The sequence below is a fragment of the Augochlora pura genome, chromosome 3 (genome assembly GCF_028453695.1).
Source record: "Augochlora pura isolate Apur16 chromosome 3, APUR_v2.2.1, whole genome shotgun sequence".
Classification (NCBI taxonomy): domain Eukaryota; kingdom Metazoa; phylum Arthropoda; class Insecta; order Hymenoptera; family Halictidae; genus Augochlora; species Augochlora pura.
This window is the reverse complement of record NC_135774.1, coordinates 22,891,319-22,913,233: the sequence shown is the minus strand read 5'-3', so window position 1 is coordinate 22,913,233 and position 21,915 is coordinate 22,891,319. Positions and strand designations below refer to the sequence as shown.

Genomic DNA, 21,915 nt, shown 5'->3' with positions numbered 1-21,915 from the left:
TTCTCTCACGAATGCCTCGATCTTTTCCGTCGGTCCTTCCATCCTTACAGTCTTTTCTCTCATTATCTCACCATTCTCTTTCTCTAGTATACGCTCTTTTACGCTCTGTCTCATTCTTACCCATTCTCTCTCTTTCTTTATTTCCCTTTCACTCGCTCACACTGTATTTTTCGGTCACGCAGGACTTTGGGGAACCTAAACAATGATCTCCGATCTCTCGAAGCCATCCGAACCCTTTGTAAATATCTGTGTCATTCATTCTGTATTTTACGACTCGCACTCTCGACCATTCGACCATTCAAACTAGGAAAAAACCCTACAATACTTCACTGTTTTGCGTTTACTTATTTTTTTTATTATTATAAAAGCATGAAAACCGTAGTCTACTAACGATCTGTAGACGGTCTATAATATCACACAGCTCGTAAGATTGTCCTGTCTGATTGTACAAGTCGCTTAGTTGAACCTCGCGATTCAAGACTTAAGTTTTCCCTTCATCGACAGCTTCACCATAATCGTAAATTTGTTCACATAAGCGTTGATTTTCAGAAGTCGTCGATTTCCGAAAACGACTGACGACATGTCAGAACAATTCTTCGAAAAAAGAAAATATAATTATCCTTGTCACGGATACGAAGCACGAAAGGGGATTGTTACTGTGCGCCTGGGTCCAGATTTTGTTCTTCAATTGTGGAATGATTTATCGGAACAGTATCTGGACTTAGCTCGGAATGGGAAATGTCACGTTCGCGTGAACGGATTGTTAGAAACCCACCGAAAATATCGAACGTTAGCGAAACTCTATCTAAAAGTTGAAAAAAATTATTGCAAAAAGATGCAGAAGTGCAGCATATCGGTAGTGAAACTTCTTTCGGACCAACTATTTTTTATAGGGTGTTTCTGAGACCCGAGCGCCGTTGAGATCGAGGCAGTTAGGTTCGTCAAGGTCGCCCTCCTCTCTGACAATACCAATTTGGGCCTGTATTAATTTCTTCAAACGATCATTGTAAATATATCGAGTATCCTTCTATTGTCCATTTCAAGGATTTGGTGAGATAGATTTAGTATTATCCACGTGGTCTAAAATGAGGATGATTTATGATAGCGGGGGTCGACCTTGACGCGTTGAATTTTTCCTTATCGCGGTTAAATGTTAGATACGTGTCGTCGCGTTTCTGTATCTGGTACTAAACGACGCGAATGGCTTAATGCTTCGAGTTAGCCTCGGCGATTCATCAGAAGCACTACTTTAATGATCTTTGACGATCTTCTTCCGAAGTCGGTATTTCAGAAACGTATCTGGATAATAAAGATCATCGAATCCTTTTTAAATTCAGCGCAATCTATATGTTGAAATGTAGATGCATCACCGAAGCTATCGGTTGCAAACGTTTCCGGCATATCGTTCTGTACTTTTTACGAGATACATTTCGACTACCATGAATTCCCATCAGACATACATCAGGGTGTCTATCGGCATTAAACTGATCCTCTGTAATTCAGTATTTTATTATATTTACATAATAGTCATTTATAAAAGAATTGATTTATATTCTTCTAAAAATGAACACTGTCGACGTAGATTATCACGTGGCCGACCTTTCATTGGTCCATTACATTTTCTTTAGTAACGCGCTGACCTATGAAGGGCCCGGAGACAGATTTATAAATGTATTAACCATTTTATAGTTAATTAAACATGTAAAAGAAATATCATCATGTACCATGGTTGAAAGAAATCATTATTTTTTTTATTCTATTCTTGCCATTACTTTCCCGAAGGTCACGTGATTGACGTCGACGGTATTTTTCATCCGCGCATTCTCTTTTTAAATGTTCAATCGCTTTCCAATAAATTTTTATAATTGTCCCGAGAAGAATGCAATATTCTTTAATCAGTTTTTGATTGATGATCGTTAGATATCGATCGTTGTATCAATTGCTTAGTTTTAAGCTGCTAGGGAGTAAGAAGAAGAAGAAGTTAGGGGAGAAAATCGCGCCAGGACTGATAGTAGAATTAGATGCTCTTTCGTATAAGTTGGCACTTTAGCTACCGGGAAATCTCTGAAGACACTATTAGATTTTATTACTCAGAATAGTTTATTTAATTATAAATAGGAATTTGCTACAGCTGCTGATCTACTCTTCAAAAGGTCCTGAGTCGTTGGTCTGTAATTTTTGAAGGACTACAATGCAATTTCCGGAAGATAAAGTGTCTAGTTTAGGCGAGCAACACACATTTTCGCACGGGAATTGAGCAGCGACCGATGGACACTCTGACACACGCGTGACAATAAGCATTTATTAATTATTTAGTCGGAAGACGAAGTAATCGACGAACACGCGTGAAACTAAATTCTGAACGGATGTTTGTATTGATCTTTCTCCTTTATGTTCCGAGTTTGCGATATATCAGTCTATACATGATAATGACTACCAAAAAGGAGAGCCATCAAACGATAGTTCTATCACCTTGACCTGTGGTTGCACCGTTTTTACTCGAATTACGTGAACTTTGAAATTAACGAAAAATGTTGTATTATTTTTATATTGTACATATATCAATAATATAACAGTGTAAAATTGTTTAGAAGAGAAGAAGTATGGATTCCAATTTCGACGACGATGGAAACCGAAAGTTAAGACAACATAAAGAACAATGAGGAAAGAATGGAATCGTATAAAAGTCGAGCAAAAATTCTGCAACCACTTCGTCACGTGTATAATTCAGAATAATTATGTGTTCTTTTCGAACGTGTATGCGACGTTTGAGAAGAAAAATGGCGAGCATAAGGCAGTAGCTTAGGATCTAAGTAAGTCGGAAGAACAGAAGCTGGGGCTCTAAGGGACAAGCGAACTGTGACAATATATTCTATTGTATAAACGTTGTGTACCACTTGCGGTAACCTTTATCGTCCCGTGAGAAACGCGCATTTCAGTAAACCAGCTTGCAATAAGATAATGAATGCAGTGTTAAACGAGCAACCCCGAAACCGGGGTTCGATTATAAATAATAAAATTGAATGGCAAACTCTTAAAAACTATAAGTCGAATCGTGGGCTGTAAATATAAGAAAATGAAAACTGGAAAATTGTCGTTTCAGAAGTATTTTCGATCCAATAAAATTAATATTGGAAGCAACTCTGAGTTTTTAAGTTTCATTTGAATCTGAACCAACGAAAAATAAAAGACGAAAGCTAGATTATATGAAAGTAAAAATTTAAGATAAGTAAAAAAAAGCTGAATATGGATTTCTCCTTCGAGGAAAACCATCTTGTAAGTCAATTGTTTTTCAAGACGTTTTGAATTTCGCGCCCGTTTTATTCACCTTCCTAAAGCGCCATTGGACGCAGTGGCGAAACGCTCAAACTGTTCGCTAAAATTATCCACTGGTGATAAATCCTAGGTTACGTCAGATGGCGTAACTGTGCAATTCCAGATTTAATGTACCATTTGATATATTTGTCTATCAGTTTCGAACGTTTTGCCACTATATCAAATGGCGCTATTTGAAGGTAGATAAATATGGCGCGAATTGCAAAATTTCCAATGTGAACGACATTAGAAGAATTCAAGATGTTGGCGAAAATTCAACAAATCCCGTACTTGAATGATTCACCGATGTTTCACAGTGGTATGTGCAATCTAAATACATGTTTTAATTAATAGAATTCTAATTTAAATATTCCCTACTATGCTAGGGAAATATTGCTTCGTCGGTCACGTTGTCCACTACTATAGCGCATTGCGCGCGCACGCTTTATGGCGACGGTGTCGTGCCCCAGTCCGTCAGATCGTAGTCCTCCGTATTTTGCAAAAAACGTTTGTCATCGTGCTCATTATTGTTTTTTAACTGTTTGCCCTGCGATCAACTGACGAGTAGAAGTTATTCTCAACAAATTTGTTCCATAAAATCGTCAAGACGAAGCTCAAAATGTCATTGGTAAGTGTCCACACTTTCCTCTCTCTGTCTTCCTCCCCTTCTTTCATTGTCAACCTTACGACTAAACAGTCTCCTTTCTCGAATGTTTTCGAACGCTCTACGTCGAATTACAATTGAAAACTTTTGAACTGCATTGTTTTTCGATCGTCGATAGTGCTTCGATTTTGCAATGGAGCCATTCAATCGAGCCAATTTGGGTGCGGTTTTATGGTTAGATATTCTAAGACTTAGTTTTTGTAGTAGCTTAAAGTGGTTATCCTCACAGAGACGGATAACGATAGATGAAAAAGATTGTTTATTCTAGGCGAAACGTGAGCAGAGGATGATCGAATTTCTTATTTTCAGGGCAATCACGTTGCCCTTACACCCCTGGAGGATATGTCAGCTGGCCGGGGACAAGGGGGTGGGGGACCACCTCCAAATTGTGAAAAGGTTTATATACAACGTGACTACAGTGAAGGAACTATGGTCAAGTTCCAGACTCGGTTTCCTGTGGAGTTAGAGAGCAGAGTATGTAATTTACCTTATTTCCTTTCTTTATTGAATTGACAATTGTTTGGATTATATGAATTGAAATTGCTAGATTTCGTTTTTAACATACTTTCACAGGTATTACTAACAAAATTGAATTTGCTATTAATTCTTTTTCTAGCAGATAATGTGTGAATATATAATGAACTTATAGGTGATTTTTTTCCCTATATCGTTTTCTACTTTAGTTGGACAAACAGTCGTTCGAGTATACAGTCAAACAGTTGAACAACTACTTTGCTGAAGCAGAACGGGCCAGTTGTTCCACGTATTGTGAAGGCTGCTTGGCTTGTCTCACTGGTTACCTAATTTACATATGCACAGAGACTCAGTACGAAAAGTGTTTGCGTAAGGTGGCCAAGTTTGTTTGTGAACAGAATGACAGAGTATACAAGCCGCGTGGGCTGTTACTAACAGATCCAACGTTGCGTGGTCTTAGGCTAATAGAAATCTCAGTACTAGATAGACCTGCGTCGTGACTGCACATTAGCCGATCCAGGGAGTTCTTTATGTGATCCGCGCATTTCTGCCACTTTGCCAGGATTACAGCCCCATATGAGCCGTTGAGTGTTTCTGGACATAATCACTTTGAGTTCCGATCTTCTTCGACTTAATTGTGCAATGTGAATTCTGCAACGATCCATGAATATCAACAAATTATATTTTCAGCAAACTCTACTGTGAACATACATGCAATGTTGTTTGGAATTCCTCGAATGACGCTTACCTTCTCGGATAGTACATGGGATAAGGAACTAGAACGAATATATTTCATTTACGACTTCGAGTTCGGGACTAGAATCTCGGGGGCATACTCAGAGAATAAAAAGGTTTGTCCACAGACAACGACAGAGTTTAATTGCATGTATGTTTTTTGCTCGAAGGAATGTAAATTTCATTCGGTGTTCATGCTCGGTCGCAGCGTGAACGCTCACGACACCATGACGTTGTATAAGTTCAATTTTGTACGCGTACAGTAATATATACCAGTGTAAGCGAAACAATTCGGCAAAAAAACAACACGTGCGCGTGCATACGGTAAACATCACGCGTCTCAAGAAAGATCGCTCGATAATCTCCAACGGATGATATTGCGTACGTGTTGTTTCTTTGCAAACAAAGGTTCAAGCAATTTTTTACTGTTCATTTGAAGACTTTACCGTCATCTGCATTTAACAGGCGACACCAAGAGCCAAACTTGAGTTCCTCGCACTGTTCCCCATGGAATAGACCTGGCCTCAAATTTGATTCTCACCTCTCTCGAATACCGGGAAACGTTATCCGGCATATTGGGAGTTTGTGACACTTTCGAACACGCATCACAAGGGCGACACCTTCAGTTTTCTCCTCTTCCGCGATCTTATCTTCCATGAATGCTTGCGTTTAATTATCGAGCATGTTACGGGTCAAGTTATTCACTTCTTGCCGTGGGTTGACAAACCTTGAAACCGGGAAACGAACGTACAACAGAATTCGAGATCGAAATTGCTGGCACAAAAGGTGTGTTCTGCGCTGAGGAGGGGGTCCAGGGATTGGCTAAGAGAAATTTCTATACGGGACGAACGAACACGAAGAGACGAATGAAAGAGGTGAAATTCTATTTAGTAGATTATATTGTATTAAAAACGGATTCATCGTGCGAGCATTGTGATCAAGGATACAAACCACAACACGAGTACGTACCGAGTACGCACCGTCGTCGCGGTGCTGGGAGTGCACGTTATGCTGTGTATGACTGTATGCGTGGCGATCATTTTTATTTTATATTTTTGTACAAACGTAACCGTCGGTACATCCGCGCGAGCGACACGATCGTTTGCGAGGCCCGTCCTCGCCTTGTCCGTCAACGCTGGTCGCTCGACGTTTTCCCTCGTATCCGTTTCTATGATTCGACTGGTTTGTTGGAGCGGGATGATCTCAAAGCGACTAATATTGATTTCATTGTCGTCGATGATTGTCGCTCGGTCCAGAGCGAGGCGACCGTTCACGAATAACTATATATATAATATATCATTATACGCCTTTTTATGTGTCGAGTGTGTCGGGGTATACGTATCTACCGTGCACAGTTTCACAATGAGGAGCAAGGATTCATTTTATACTGCGGACAATGTACGGTCTCGTCCTTGGTCACAATGAGCTGCGGAGCCTGCCGAGGTAAACTTTGCGACGGGATCAACGAACGGGAGAGAGACAGATGTGCATATGAAATTTTCCATGGCCTGGATTCTTGACATTGATAGTGCTCGAGGCGTTCGCGTGGCGAGGCCTGTCCCCCTTGGAAAAACGATGATTGCGCGTACACATACAAACGCGTGGTGTCATACGTCAACGGTCATCATGCATCCTCACACGTTCATGGCATGCGGTTTTTATACCATCGTTGCGTTCAGTTATCGTACACATTTCTAATGTACAGTTACTCGGTTTACCCACCGTCAGGCTGTGGCATAGTTATTGTACTGTTATCATACAATTATCGTACACCAAGAATATTATTATACAATTATCATACATCGACGTATTATCGTACGGTTGCCGTACACTGTTATCTTACAGTTATTCATTATATCGTACAGAGATCATACTTTTACCATACACTGTTACGCTATCACGCAGCGTCCGCGTGGCTAACATACAATTATCATACAGCTCCGGCGCTGTTAACGTACGCTGCGACTCTATCACACACGTTATCGTACAACTATCATACAAAGTTCGCATGGTCTACTACACGATCCTCATTCAACTTACGTTGTTAACGCGCGCTACGACACTATCATACGCTATCATACAACTATTGTACAATGTACACGCGGTTAACGTACACTTATCATACGCGGTTCGCCTATCGTCCCCGTCGCGTTGGGCTCGATTACTATCGCAATGTCGACGGGGACGCTATCATACAAATTACCCTACCGTCTTCGTACCGTATCATATAGGTTTAGCAGGTTGAGTTACTATACAGTACGATAAAAGGGTCACGTCACCACGGTGTCACTATGTGTTCAGTGAGGCTGAGCGGGGATTTCCAATGGGACAGCGCGCACGCTCGCGTTCCTCGAGCATCGTTAATCAAGAGATCAATGAATCTCGCCAAATAGCCGCGCCACTGCCACGACGTTTGTTTCCGCGTGATCAGTGAATAAGAAACCGAAAAGACGGTGGGAAGGGGTAGGTTCTACAGAGAGAGAGAAAGAGAGAGACTCATGTCAGTAGCTTGTTGACGAGCACAGATCAAAAAAAGCGACGATATTGTACGTCGTCGCGAACGTTGGACCGCGCCAGGCTCCGCTCGTATGCAACGACCCACATACAAACACACAGAGAGAGAGAGACACGCGCGCGTTGCATAATGTTGTAAATAGCGAATTAATTGCCGACAAAAATGTACGGGAAAATACGATGAAAGAAGAAGAAACCGTTTGTTATACTTAATTTAATCGTAGGACCAAAACGTTTGCTGATTCGTTAGCGTGTAAAAGGACACCGTCGTTCGAGTGTAATTTCTAAATGTTTTATTAATAAAAACTGCGTAAAAGCCACCAAGACGAGTCCAATATTACCGACAAGGAAATTGTGGAGGGAATCAAGAGAGAGAGAAAACGAGTGATTGAAAGAAAGACAGAGCGAGAGAGAGAGAGAGAGGGGGGATAGAGTAAGAAACACGAAGGCAATCGAGAGAAATTGAATGTTTGAGAGTGAGAGAGAAAGATAACGAAAGAGACATGAAGACAATCGAGAGAAATTGAGTGACTGAGAGAGAGAGAGAGAGAGAGAGAGAGAGAGAGAGAGAGAGAGAGAGAGAGAACGGAAAAGACACGAAGACAATCGAAAGAAATTGAGTGACTGATAGAGAGAGAGAGAGAGAGAGAAAGAGATGTTTTGAGCACATTCAGATCTTTATTTAATCGGGCGCAATAATCTTCTCGACAGGCTTGCCCTCGTTCGTAACTACAAGACTAGAAACTAGCCTCGCTCTTTGCACTGAATTCCTCGTGTTCGCTTCGAATCACCACAACCGAGAAATATCGCGGGGATAATAATATCTGTAGCGTAGATTCGACGTATGCAATTCCATTGATTCGCCATGCGCCTCCGCCTCGCGATGCAGTACCGGGTCAACGATTTTCTTGGTTCGTTTAACATCGTTGAATTCCACGTCAAAAAATTCACGGTTCATCAGCGGGACACCTTATTCGAACAGTTTATTCGACGTTTCAAACGGTGGTTCATATTTTCCTTCGAAATGGTACGGTTCTTTCGCCGTTTCACGAACGATGCCGGTCAATCTCTCGAACGAGACTCTTTCGCAAATCAGTGCGCTACCGATTCCGAAATGCATCGAAGACAATCGTGCTCTTCCATCGAATCTGACACGTCGAGTGGTGCGGCGAACACGTACGGGTGACACAAATTTTGAACCGGATTTTGGAATTTATTTTTATCGTGATATATCGAATAAACTGAATGTTCCTAGGACTTTTCGAGAACGAAAGAGTTACGCTAACGGCACGTTTTAACTATACAGTTTCGGTTTCGTTAATTCAATGATTTTGATATTGTGGGAATTTTGGGATCGATTTTCGGCATCCGACAAGTGAAACGCAAGGGACGACTGATGATCGTTGATATACTATTTTTTTTATGAACGCTTTTCAACTTTTCAAAATACCGCGAGTTCCTGTTTTTGTTGTTATTTACAGTGTCAATATTTCAATTGTTATCATTTTATAAAAACCAGTAGTACAACGATAAACCTCGGTTTATTTTAAAGCTCGGTGCTTCTGTTTTTGTTATGTATCGTTCATTTTCTTGTAAAATGAATTTGTATAAGATGGGAAGCGTGAAACTGGGGACGTGCTATGCCTTCAAAATTTTATGGATTAAAAGGTCTGTAAATACAGTGGAAAATTCTTTTACGATTAAACCTAAATTATATTTAAAGATTGAAGCCTCCCTTTCACAACGATCCTTTATGCTTCGTCGTGCGATTTTTGTTTAGTGGTTTGATTAAGCTTTTATCGAAGTTCCATTTTACAGTACCTCATTTATTATTGGTTTCTCGTCCATAAAACCGCTAAGAAAAATTGTATACGAATTTTGGAGGAGTCATCGCAAAGAGGAAGCTTCAATCTTCAAATCCATGATAGATTCGTTTACGAAAAAAATTTTCCATTGCTTTTACAGACATTTCAATTTTTAATTTAACTTGTGTCTTTGATTTTTCGTTCGCTGTATCACGTACATACATTTCAGAAAATAATGAACGACCGGACGTGAAAATAGAAACTCCAAGCTTTAAAATGAGACGAGGTTAATCGTTGTACGATTCGTTATCACGAAACTGTAACAGGACAAATACTGACTGTGTGCGCTACTCTATTTTCTTGAGACCTCGCCTGTTGCATACTTCGACGTCACTCTGCGAAAGGGATTACATTGAAATTTCAATTGCAAAAATTCCACTAAAAAATCGGATAGCATAAACACGGTCTATCATCGTAACAAACAAATCACAGGGTTTCGCAAATCCGTCCATCCGGTACTGGTTCGCTCTCCAGCGTCACCGGCGTCGATCAGGACACCGATAATCCCCCGGTCAGAGGTTGTCCAATCGGCGCGATCGTTTTCCTCTCCGTCGATGTTTGCCTCGGCCGACGGGAAAAACAGGGGTCTAATGAAATACAGGAACGACGGGTCAACACGAGCAGCCTCGTATCCTTGAGCACCTCTCGGGGATCTCGACCGTATAAAAGTGGAATTGCGAAATCGCGTTTTCGTTTTCCTGCGTCGAGGAGACGGCCGAGCCCTCGACGCTTGGCCCGGCCCCGGCCGTCTCTGACGCAACCAAAATCATTATTGATTCAATCGATCCGGCGACCGCCACGGACGACTGGATTCGTCGCCGGGCCGGCCGGGATTCGCCGTTCTCGGGATGCTTCTCCGTCGCAACGGAGCGGGGAACGCGGCGTGTCCCGGTGTCCGTCGTCGTTCTCCTCTGGTATATAAAAATGTCCCGCGAAACAAACGCACCTCCGTCCCCGATCGATCGTTCCGTATCTAGCCTAAGGTTTATCGAGATATAATACAAAAAAGATTGTCAAAATTCGAATCCGAATTCTCGCCGTTCGGCGTTCAGCCCAACTACCTAGCCATCGACTAAACTCTATCCAGTTTTTCTACGTACATCGGACACGAATGCAACAAAATCTCTTCGGAGTACAGCCGCTCTGGCGCGCGCATTCATCCATTGAGACATCCCCTAACGCTTTTCTCGATTCGACGCCTCGTTCCAATCAGATCCGGCGCTCGGCTTCGGATCGCCTGCGTCTCGCTTCCTCCCCTAGGCTCCTTCGATCGTCGAGATCGCCTATTTAGGAGTTCGCCTCGTTGTCAGCCGGTCCTCTCAATGATTCATACCTCGGCGGTACGTCATTCGCCTCATCAGCCGACCGCCCACGCGACTGGGCGTTCGAGAATTGACCTTCCAGGGTACGATTAACTCGTCCTCGATCTCGTTCACAGACTCTCCAGAGTGCTCGACGTGAGACGTCAAATGAGCAAGCACAGCTTGTTGCGGCTCTTCCTGTCGGGGATCAACGCCTTCGACTTCGCGGTGTCCTCCGGCGTTCCGCTCGCGTACAACGATCTGCTGATCCGATGCCGGACACCTTTGCTCAACGTTCGGCCGCCTTTCTTCAACGACGCGAACCTGCCGAGCGACGACTTCTCCGTGGTCTCTTTGCGTTCGGCGTGGGCGCAGTTCAAGGTTGTCACCGTGAACTCGATGTCCTTCGGCTCGGAGTCGACGAACTCCTCGACCGGTTCCTCGATGGTGTCGCGGTCGATCCAGGTCAGGCCCATCTTCACCTTTTCGGCGAGGTCCTGCCAGTGTCTTCGGTTCTCCATGGTGCCGTTGTACAGCGGCATGATCCACGGGAACGTGTCCGCCATCACTTTGTACAACGGCAGACAGATCATGTCGATGAACCCGACCTGCATCTGAGGCAGCTCGTCACGCTTCTCGCGGTCCATCATCGCGACCGGCTGCTGATTCAGCTGGAGACGTTCCAGGTCCCCTTGGTCGAAGAATTCGTCCGCTACCAGCTTGGCTACTCGGTGCTGGACGTCCCACGGCTTCGCGATCGCGCTGACGTCGCAGGCGGTCATCATCATCCCGCAGAGCACTGCGAGCAAGGACAACAATTACAGTTTCATATTGTAGTAATGGCGAAACAATTTGCTTTGAAAGTAGAGAGTTGCAGTTTCTTGAGGCTAGAGTCCAATAGAGCTCAGAGCCGAATGAAGTTCAGAGCGCAACAGTTTCGAGCTCAATAGAGTCTAGAGCCGAATGAAGTTCAGAGCGCAACAGTTTCGAGCTCAATAGAGTCTAGAGCCGAAGGAAGTTCAGAGCGCAACAGTTTCGAGCTCAATAGAGTCTAGAGCCGAATGAAGTTCAGAGCGCAACAGTTTCGAGCTCAATAGAGTCTAGAGCCGAATGAAGTTCAGAGCACAATAGAGTCTAGAGTTGAATTAAGTCTAGAGCCCAATAAAGTCTAGAACCCAACGAAGTGTAAAGTTTGCAACTTAGAAAATCCAAGTTTTAGTTAATCCGAATTGCAAGGAAAATCTACTAGCTGCGAGGATTTGATGCTCAAATCTGAAAGCCAGCATTATAGAGACTTACGTTCTTTCTTCTCCTCACTCTGCCAGTCGAACTCCCCATTGTCTATCAGCTCCATGAACCGATCCTTCTTCTTGAAGTAGCCCGCCAGATCCGTAGAAAGGATCGCGCTCTCCACGACCCTCATTACCCTTCTAAAATCTTGCATGGACAGGTTCTGGAAGATGTTGTTGCTGTCCGAGTTGAGTATCATCACGCACTGATCGAAGTGATGATGCTCCATGGTGCTGGTCGAATAAAGTATCGCCAACGGGGACTCCGTTTTCGTTTGGAACGCGTTGTTCGTTCCACGATGGTCCAGATCGTGGCACAGACAGGCTACCAAGAGCCCCAAAATCTCTAGATCGGTCATGAATTGCTCCATCTTCCCGGTTTTCAGCATGGCGAACATCGTCTGCGCGACGTTCAGCGCGTGCCTCCAGTTATGGTACTTGACCGGTCTACATAAATTCGAATCGCATTAATTTCGGGCAACAGAAGCGAGATAGCATCGTAGACTAGTTACCTGTAATTCTTCTTAACGCTGAGTATCCACCTGCAAAGGACTTCGTAGGGTATGTGGAACTTCTGGATCAGGTTGCACTGTTTGAACATTCGGATGGTAGCCCTGCAGGTGTCCTCGTCGGTCAGGTCAAAGTCGATGAACGTGAAACTGTACAGATTGAACGTTTCCGCGGACGGTATCGGCTCCGACGTTAGCTTAACGGTGTCGTCGTTGCTGGCGGTGGCATGGTAGCTCAAGCATTCGAGGGCCACCTTCTGCTTGGCCATCAGCTTGCAGGCGGACTCGTACATTTGCGTGTTGTGGATCCCGAGGCCGCAGAAGATCGCGAACGCCTCGAAGATCGACACGTCGGAGTCGGTGAAAGACGTTCCGTTGTCCTACGAACGAAATCCTCTAGTTGATCGTCAACACCCTCTTTGCTAGCAAAACCACGTACGATACTGAACGGACCTTGTTGATCAGCTGGGCGACACCGATCACGGTCCTCTGCCCGTTCACGATCGGCATGCAGAGGATGCTCTTGATCGGTTCGTTTCCAGATTGCATGACGTCTTTCTTCAGCCAAGTAGCCACGTCCCCGATATTCAAGATCTGTCCGGTCGCAGCCACGTATCTCGCGATCTGTCCGAGAGGGCTCGACAGATCGTTCGGGCTAGGCCTGTAAACCTTGCCCTCCTTGCTCTTATTGTCCATCTCGAAGATGGTCGTGAACTTGTTGGCGTCGTTCAGAGCCTACGGATGTTCAAGTTCAACGTCTTCGTCAACAGCAACGTCCCCTATGTGTATACGTATATCGCGCGAGAAAGATCGAACGTTTGGTATCGCTTGTGTTCGGGTTTACTCACGTGCTGCTGGAAAATGTCCTCCATTTCGATGTTGTTGCTCTGGGCCGCCAGGAAAGAGAAAAACACGATCAGACTTACGAGTTCGAGCAACGCGAGCCGGTCTCACTCACCTCTCGTCTAGACAGCGGCTTTCTGCTCTCTTGCGTCGACTTTCCTGGCCGCTCGACGATCTTTTCAAGGTGGCCCTGAAATCAGACTTGGTCCTCTAAATCTGCTCGGTACATTATTCATTCCGCGGTCTTAGTCTAAAAAGTTCCAGGACTGGATTTGCAAACATTTTTGTTCTACTTTTTCCGAGACTCGTGTGAAGCGTTCAATCGGAGCTGATATTTGGCAATTTTTTTATAACATAAAACCTCGATGAAATTTATCGCCATTTTGCACACGTATTATTTAATATTTCAAGATAAGCACTGTTTTTTCCCGTTACGTTTTGTCGACTTTTAATGAAACGGTACACGTTATTCTTCGCGGACATCACCGCTGTGTTACCATTTTTTCCTTCGATTTCGTACGAAAAATCAAACGACTTTTTCTTCGTAATAGTATTACGAGTTCGTGCGAAGTTTTCTTCCTTCGAGGAATCGTAATTAATGAATCTTAATCAAGGCAAGGAATTAAGGCCAGCCCTAGGACTTCGTAGATCCGAATCGCGGCAGATAATTCGAATTCCATCGCGACCGAACTTACTGCCTCGCCGCAGTCGAGATCCAGAAGATAGACAGCGCATCTCTCGCACTTCAGCAGCTCTTTCGCCTCGGTCATGATCTTGGTGACGAGGCACTCGAGGTTGTTCTGCTCCTCGAATATGTTCCTGGCCAGGTTCAGGAGTATCTGGTTCCTCCTGTATTCCTGCACGGACAGCTCGAACAGCTGCGCGTTCTGTATACCGATCCCGCAGAACGTCAAGTACCTGGGACAATCGATTTCGTGATCGGTTCGTCAGAAAAATGGACAGGCTAAATATGAAACAATAAAGCGATTAAAAGAACGGAAGGACAACTGTTATCTTCGATTCGCCGCAATGGTCGAAGAAAGAAAGAACGTTCTACGATCTATGACGATCATTTTCTTTCGCGAAAATATTTCGCTATCTAATAATCATTGCTTCGAAGTTAATCATTGCAACCGAGTTACGTTTGACTCGCACACAGCCAACCTTTGAAACACCTCGACGTCCCTGTCGGTGAACTCGTTGCTGCCGTTGGTCTTGTTGATGATCTGGGCGACCCCTATCACGTCGCCCTCGTAGTTGCAGATGGGCATCGAGAGGATCAAGGTCGTCTTGTAGCCGGTGCGCATGTCGATGGTGCTGTTGAATCGGGGATCCTAAAGAACACAGTCGAAAGTTGATCTTGTCACCTTAGGCGACGAGGCAGAGCGAACCGTTTCGATCATATGGATTATGCGAACCTGGTAAGCATCCTTGATATTGATGATCTCCTTAGTCTGTGCGACGTAGCCGGCGATCCCGACGCCGAACGGGATCTTGATCTCCTCGTTCTTCGCCTTGCGGATCGCCTCCTCCAATTCCGTCTCCTGAGTCACGTCGAACAGCTTCGCTACCAGGTATCTGTCTTCCAGGGGTCCTTTGGCTAGGAAAAGGCTGCCCCGATCGGCGTGGGTCAGCAGGCCGACGTTCACCAGGATCTTGTGGCAGAGCACGTTGATGTCCAGCTCGTTCGCCACGTCTCTGATCAGTTCCATGAACAGGTCGCTCTCGTCTAGCCTGTTCAGCTCCTCTCGGCGTCCCACCAGCGACGAATAGTTCCTGCAAGAAACACCGAAGAATATAAGACAATCGAATCGCAAAAGTCGTAGAAATCAGAACAATTTCAATACAGATTGATATATCAATTTTATTTGCATTTTATCGACGTTTACTGAAATAATAAATCTTGTTCTCTACGAGTTGGCATATTCGTAAAGAAATAAAATGGTAGTAGTATTTTAAGAAATTCAAAGGAATGATAATACGGCAGAATACGGTTTACTAGAATAAAAATTTGTAAAAATATAATTTATTTTCGTACGACGCGCAGAGTTCTATTACGAAGAAAACTGCATTTTGTAGTTAGTCCTAGATGGAAGATTTCTGAAGAAGAAAATTTATTTATCTCGGCAAACGGCGATGAAATGTAACGGAAAAAATGTATGTATCTTGAAATGTTAAAAAATATTTATGAAACGTTGTGGAAAAGTTTCATCGATGTTTCACGTTATACAAGAATTGTCGAACGGTTTGCTCGAGGCTCACCCTTTAAGGGGTTTTTGATCATGGTGGCGCTAACACACCTATTGGGACTCTTGCTCCTCTTCGCCGGTGAACTGGAGTCCAGCCACGTTTGGAAGATATCGGACGTCACGCTGTTCCGTTTGCTCCGCGTCAGTAGGTTCTCTTCCTGGTGCGAGGTCCGCACCGGTGATTTGCTTTGGACCACGCACGTCGCGCCTTGGAGACGGAGACGGAGCTCGTGGCTAGCGTTCTCGCGTAGCCAGGCCTCGACCGCCTCTGGATGCGCCTCTAGATACCTGTCGATCCAAAAATACTCGATCTGTACTTGATATATATCGAATGGAAAATATTATGTTGGCCCGGTTCTTCTATTTCCGTGGTCGCCGGCCACGGAACGGTCGACGTCCGATCGAATTCTCGAAAAATCGATCGGACGCGGCGACACCGTTGTCCAAGGGGACAACACGGATCTTTGACACCGGCCGATGAACTTGTACAGGAGGATGCAAATGCCGCGACAACGAGCCGTCGGATCGAGCCCGGGAACTTTCTCAGACCGATGCAAATACCTTGCACTTGTCGTTGAAGTTCTACGGATACCTTGCGCCCGGCTGTTGAACCTCTACAGGCCGATGCAAATCGCTTGGTCGGGCCAATGAACCGCCGATGGCTGGTACAAACACGTCGCGATAGTTGTACAACTTCTACTGGCTGGCAGAAATGTCTGCTATTGTTTATTGAACTCCTACAAGACTTTCTACCGGTCATCGAACTTCTACAGGATGATACAAATGTTTCTCTACCGATCGTTGAGCTTCGAAAAGTGGTACGGACACTTTGAACCTGCCATTGAACCTCTACAGGTTGATGCAAGTGCCTTGAACCGTTATAGGTTGGTATAAATACTTTGATTTTTACTGAATTTATACACACTGTTTCAAATACCTCGTATCGACTATTGGACATCTACAGGTTAACCCCTTGCAGTACGACTCCGTTCACAATGCGTTGATTAGCACTAATTTGTCCTTAATACTTTCCCTAACAGATCCAAACAATTTTTGTTTCTTCTATTGTTTCTATTTTCTTTCGTTTCTAGACTTTGTTAACTGAAGAATTAGATTTTATTTCTTATCTCGAAATAAATATTAATAATAATATTAATAATATTCATATTTAGCAGATCATGTATGAAATTTTTGTCACGATTCTTACTCGTTGTTATAGTTCAAGGGGTTGATACAAGTGCCTTTTTTCTGGCAGTTGAACGTTTACTGACTAATATAAATACTTCGCATTTGTCATTAGACTTTTACAGGCTGCTACAAATCTATCCTACTCAACTAATTATTAGATCGAACTCTATATCACGATGTAAACAGTACCATTACTATAATTAGTATCAGATTACTACTTTACAGACTTGTACAAATAGCTCGTGCCAGCTATTTTATTTCTACAGGCTGATTGAAATAGTTTAAACCTAATGATGAACTTTTACATTGTAACAAGTATTTAGTATTGACCTAGAGGTTCTTATAGGCTGATACAAATATATTACACTAGCCATTAGATGTCTATCGGCTAGTTCAAATCGATTGTGCTTAGTTTATTCTATAGGTAGATTAAAGTTTGATGTAAAATTGTGATCTAGTTTAGCCGCGGTTATGACACATTAACCCTTTGCACTCGAAGCTATTTCAACTGTAAATCTAAAATAATTTTCTTGCCTCGTAATATTTCCATTCTACGTAACAAAGTGCATTTTTATGCACAAGAAATTGATTCTTGTTACTCATACCAATATTTTCACTGTTTAACAATTTTTGAAATCTTAACTTTGTTTGTATAAAAATTATCCTGTGACATAATAGAAGAATTTTAGCGATGCCTCAGAGTCACCACTCGAGTGCAAAGGGTTAAAATATGATGCGAATAATTCATACAGATGAAATCTTACCTTCCAACCTTCGCTATCGTTTAATCGATGATAATTCTAATCGGACTAAGTCGAATCTATTATACATAAATATTTAAAATAAAAATTATTTTTATTTAAAAATTATATTTATTTAAAATAAAAATATTTAATTTTTATATTTTTGGTTGACATAAATATTTAAAACTAACTATTGAACTTCTATAGGTAGATTAAAGTTTGATGTAAAATTGTGATCTAGTTTAGCCGCGGTTATGACACATTAAAAGATGATGCGAATAATTCATGCAGACGAAATCTTACCTTCCAACCTTCTCCATCGTCAGGCCATCGTCCTCGTCGTACTCGTGTATCGTCTCCTGGCAGGTGATCCTCTTCGTTCTACAGAATCTGGCTATCTCGCCGTCCTTGACTTCAGTCTTGCTGCTCGGACTTAAAGGTAATTTTGATTTTTCTTGCGCGGACGCCTCCATTTTGTCCGGGTCCTTAGGTTCCTCGGATTCCACGAGTTCCTCGAATTCCTCGGGGTTCGGGGAGCAAACCAGCTGGCACTCGCTCCTCTCTACCGACTTCGAGGACATCGGTTTCGTCGAAATTTTCATCGTACTGAAGTTTTCTATGTTGTCATTGTGGTTCACCTGGCCGAGGACAGATCGCGTCAGAATTTAATTAATCGCCCTTAAAGTAATTTAAATAAAAATTATATATTATTACATATTAAAAATAAAAGCGTCCGAAAAGTAATTGCATGAAATATTCTAGGACCAGTCTCGTTTCACTTTTCGAATTAACAAATTTACATTGTATGTTTATGTTGTACATTGTACGTTTATGTTGAATATTGTACGTTTATGTTGAATATTGTACGTGATATGAAGAGATTCTTTTGTATAACCTCCAAAAGAATTATTCGAACACCTTTGAAACCGAATCACTTTTTTTGAACCGATGTCAAAGACTTTAATTTTTTGGAGATTGAGACTAGTTTGCTGTATAATGACTATTTTACTGTAAAGTTTCAAAAAAGTAATTTATTCCAGTTTTAAAGAAGTTATTACCGTTTCAAAGATATTGGAATACCTTTTTCCCTAAGAATTGTATCCAGAAACAGAAAATCAGTGAATTCTTTATTTAGATCAAAATAGCTTTTTTCTCATTGGAAAGCTTCTGAGTACATTAAAAATTATAAGAATTGTATCCAGAAATAGAAAATCAGTGAATTCTTTATTTAGATCAAATAGCTTTTTTCTCATTGGAAAGCTTCTGAGTACATTAAAAATTATACTCTCTAATTGTAAGGATATTTTAATCTCCGAGCGATATTTATTCGAAACAATAGTTGCAAAACATTCTGTACATCGAACAACTCTGATCGATCGTTATAATACTATACATTATAATGTATGGTCGTTTTGTTTGTTTAAATGCGTTTCGCCGGGAATGAATATGATTTTGATCGACCTGTAGCAGTTTTCGGGAGATCGACCGAGCCAGTCCCGAATAAATATCGTTTAGGATTTTTTCGCACGGTTTTCGCCGCGAGATTCCTACCTCTGCATCTTTCGGCCCCGGCGACTTCTCGTCCACTTCGTCCTCAGACTCCATATCATCTTAGGTCTGAATTAATTACCATTGAGAGCAATGGTAGGGGGGGTGGCACGTCTCCGCTTATAACTCGCGGAAGTTGAGAACGAGGTGAGGACACTTCACATTGTACTCGCGCCGCTTTGTTAAACTTTACGTACCTTCTGGAGTTGTGCAACTCTCGGAACTCCGGGGGCCTGGAATAAGTATTCGTTTCGGTGAACTTGCCCCGGCTAAATGACGGAATTTCGCGGGGAAAATTTAATCCTTTCTTTCTTTTTCCTCCTCTCCTGCCCGAATTGTTACCGGTCGATGAACAAAAAAAAAAGAACGAAAAAATAGCTCTCGGTAGCACGCGATAAGTTTATTTAGAATCGTATTCTCCTAGGAGCCGTTTGCGTTGCCTCCCGGTGACGCATAGAACGATTCGAGATCGATTTGTTCGAATTGATTGCAACAAGTCTCGTTTCGGTGTGTCGCGGTGCTACCTGCACCTCGACACGTGCAATTTATTTACGCGCACGCCGACAAGTTTAATAGGTCAGCGCGATAATAAGGACGCGCAAATAACTCGGACAAATAAATAAGCTGCAACGGGTGTACCTTCTCTTAGCGAACGTTCGCCGCGACCAAATTTTGCGGCTTTACGTGCTAAAAACTGGAACGCGGTAATTCACGATTTATTATCACCGGGCTGCGAATTTCGGACGTTTACGGCTCGGGTGAAAGTAGAGAAAAAGGTTTGAAAATACTGCTTTTGTTGTCGACGAAACTTTCGAATTATTTAAGACCTTTTCGCTGTTTTGAGAATCACCTACTTCTTTCTAAAATTGTAATAAATTGGGAGATCAATAACGGAAGTAAATTAGTGCTTTGACAATGCATCGCTTTGTAACAACGAAATTGATTCAAATCTCCCGTCATTTGTTTTACAATGTATGCTTGAATTAAGGAATTTATTCAGTCATTTTCCACGAAGAAGTCTTCATAATTTCGTCAACCACGAAAAATATAAAACCGGTTCTTGTGAACCGCTTGGCAGATTTAATGTTAAATATTATTTGCACACGCGAAAGTGCTCACAATGACACAAATAATGCACCGTTGCGCTCGTCAAAGTCTACAAAATGATTCTACATAAGAATTAAATAATTAAAATGTATTTCAATTAATAATAATTTAATTAATAAATTAAATGTATTTTACCGGTTCGAGAAGCACAGATTTTTAAATTTGGTTTTAAAGTACAAAAAATTGACAAGAATAGTCTATCGATTATTTATTTCTTTTAACAAGGATCTTTTTACATCAGGCAGTGACACAAGTGCTTGGAGTACACGAGTAAAAATTAATTACAAGATATGTAACTTTTTAAAGACGTAGGTATGTCTAAAAATGTGTAACTGTTTTATTCGAGTATAACAAAGTTAAATTTACGAGAATAGTCAAGAACAGTGATCGAAGAAATGTTTCATTCGAAATGTAGTAAATAAAAACAATAATGTTATAAATAAAAATTTGTTGCACCGATTGCGAGAGAAATGTGCCAAATACAATATGTTTTTCTTTAATAATTCGAATAAGTTGCAAATAGTACAGCGGCGATCGAACCTCGTTATTCAGTGGACGAGCTAACATTTTCAACAGTTAAATATTTCTTAAAAAGATTCTCAATATACAGGCAATAATTTTATCGAAATTGATCAAATTATTTAGACGCATAACTGTTTCAATTTTGACTCAGACTATTTAAGTCTAACAAAGACGATTTAAAAAAGTGATTATCGATCCATTGTACAGATGAACATTTTTACAATTAGCATTTGAATATAATATATTTATACAGTTTATACCATCTATCAAGTATCGATACGAGACACTGTAAAATAGATCCTTCGCACTCGCACGTTTCACAGGTAAATATAAATTAAGAAGCTCCAAGATAACAGACCATGCAAGAAGAATATCGATAATTTTAAATTGTTATCGAGCGCAATGGTGTCGGCCAGTATCAATATCAATGTCCAGAGACAATGTTTCAGTATAAGAATAACGAGAATAAGCGAGAACAAAGCAGCATTTTGATTCCCCGTTTGGCAGAGCCAGCGACGAGCGTGCGACGCGGACACGACTCGTCCAACTTCCATCCCCTAACCCGTTGCAACCCGTTTCACGGAAACGACGGGAACGAGTCGCGTGGGAAATACCGGTCTAATCACTGAATTATGAAATTGCGCGATTTGATATTCAACGGGCTGTCCCCGGGTTTTCTGTCGAAAATAACCGGGCCGCGCAGCGCGAAACAAGCCAACCATCCGTTAAATTAACGTCCGCCGGCGGACATATTTACCAAGACGCCGGGCTGCTGCTGGCCGCCTTTGTACTCGCCAGCCGTTGCAGCGCGTCGCCATTTTGAAAGATAAAATTAAGGGAGATCGATAGTTCTTTTGAACCTTCCCCCCGGGGAGGGGGGGGAACTCCCATTTCTCCTGTCCGTCGGACCACGCGTCCGCGATTTTCACATCGAGAAAGACGGTTTGCACCCCCGCCGCTTCCGTTTCATCTCTCGCGCGATATTTTATTCCGCAACGGTTTTAATTGCCGCGTTTCTTTCGCGAGCGAACGATTCCGCGAACCGTCTG

The 21,915-nt window shown here is 42.5% G+C and overlaps 2 protein-coding genes across 2 annotated transcripts; one reads left to right on the top strand and one right to left on the bottom strand.

The window, feature by feature from the left end:
- The first annotated feature begins 3,762 nt into the window (after positions 1–3,762).
- LOC144478976 (golgin subfamily A member 7) lies at positions 3,763–6,268 on the top strand. The gene is made up of 3 exons (XM_078197400.1): positions 3,763–3,943; positions 4,289–4,453; positions 4,663–6,268. The coding sequence occupies exons 1-3, from the start codon at positions 3,935–3,937 to the stop codon at positions 4,951–4,953; spliced, it is 465 nt and encodes a 154-aa protein (XP_078053526.1). The 5' UTR covers positions 3,763–3,934; the 3' UTR covers positions 4,954–6,268.
- Positions 6,269–8,426: 2,158 nt separating this feature from the next.
- Positions 8,427–19,403, bottom strand: Pde6 (phosphodiesterase 6). Its single transcript, XM_078197401.1, has 12 exons — positions 19,241–19,403; positions 17,993–18,327; positions 15,810–16,046; positions 14,928–15,285; positions 14,674–14,843; positions 14,205–14,427; positions 13,625–13,699; positions 13,515–13,553; positions 13,120–13,401; positions 12,670–13,046; positions 12,168–12,604; positions 8,427–11,667 (listed from the first exon to the last, which is right to left on the bottom strand). Exons 1-12 carry the CDS (start codon positions 19,292–19,294, stop codon positions 11,033–11,035), a joined length of 3,222 nt encoding a protein of 1,073 aa, XP_078053527.1. The 5' UTR covers positions 19,295–19,403; the 3' UTR covers positions 8,427–11,032.
- Between the last annotated feature and the right edge of the window lie 2,512 nt (positions 19,404–21,915).

Coding starts and splice junctions, on each gene's coding strand:
- Pde6 (XM_078197401.1), bottom strand. CDS start 19,294: ATGGAGTCTGAGGACGAAGTGGACGAGAAGTCGCCGGGGCCGAAAGAT. Junction 18,328..19,240: donor CGGGGCCGAAAGATGCAGAG/GTAGGAATCTCG, acceptor GTCCTCGGCCAG/GTGAACCACAATGACAACAT. Junction 14,844..14,927: donor ATATCAAGGATGCTTACCAG/GTTCGCATAATC, acceptor TGTGTTCTTTAG/GATCCCCGATTCAACAGCAC.
- LOC144478976 (XM_078197400.1), top strand. Junction 4,454..4,662: donor CTGTGGAGTTAGAGAGCAGA/GTATGTAATTTA, acceptor TTTCTACTTTAG/TTGGACAAACAGTCGTTCGA.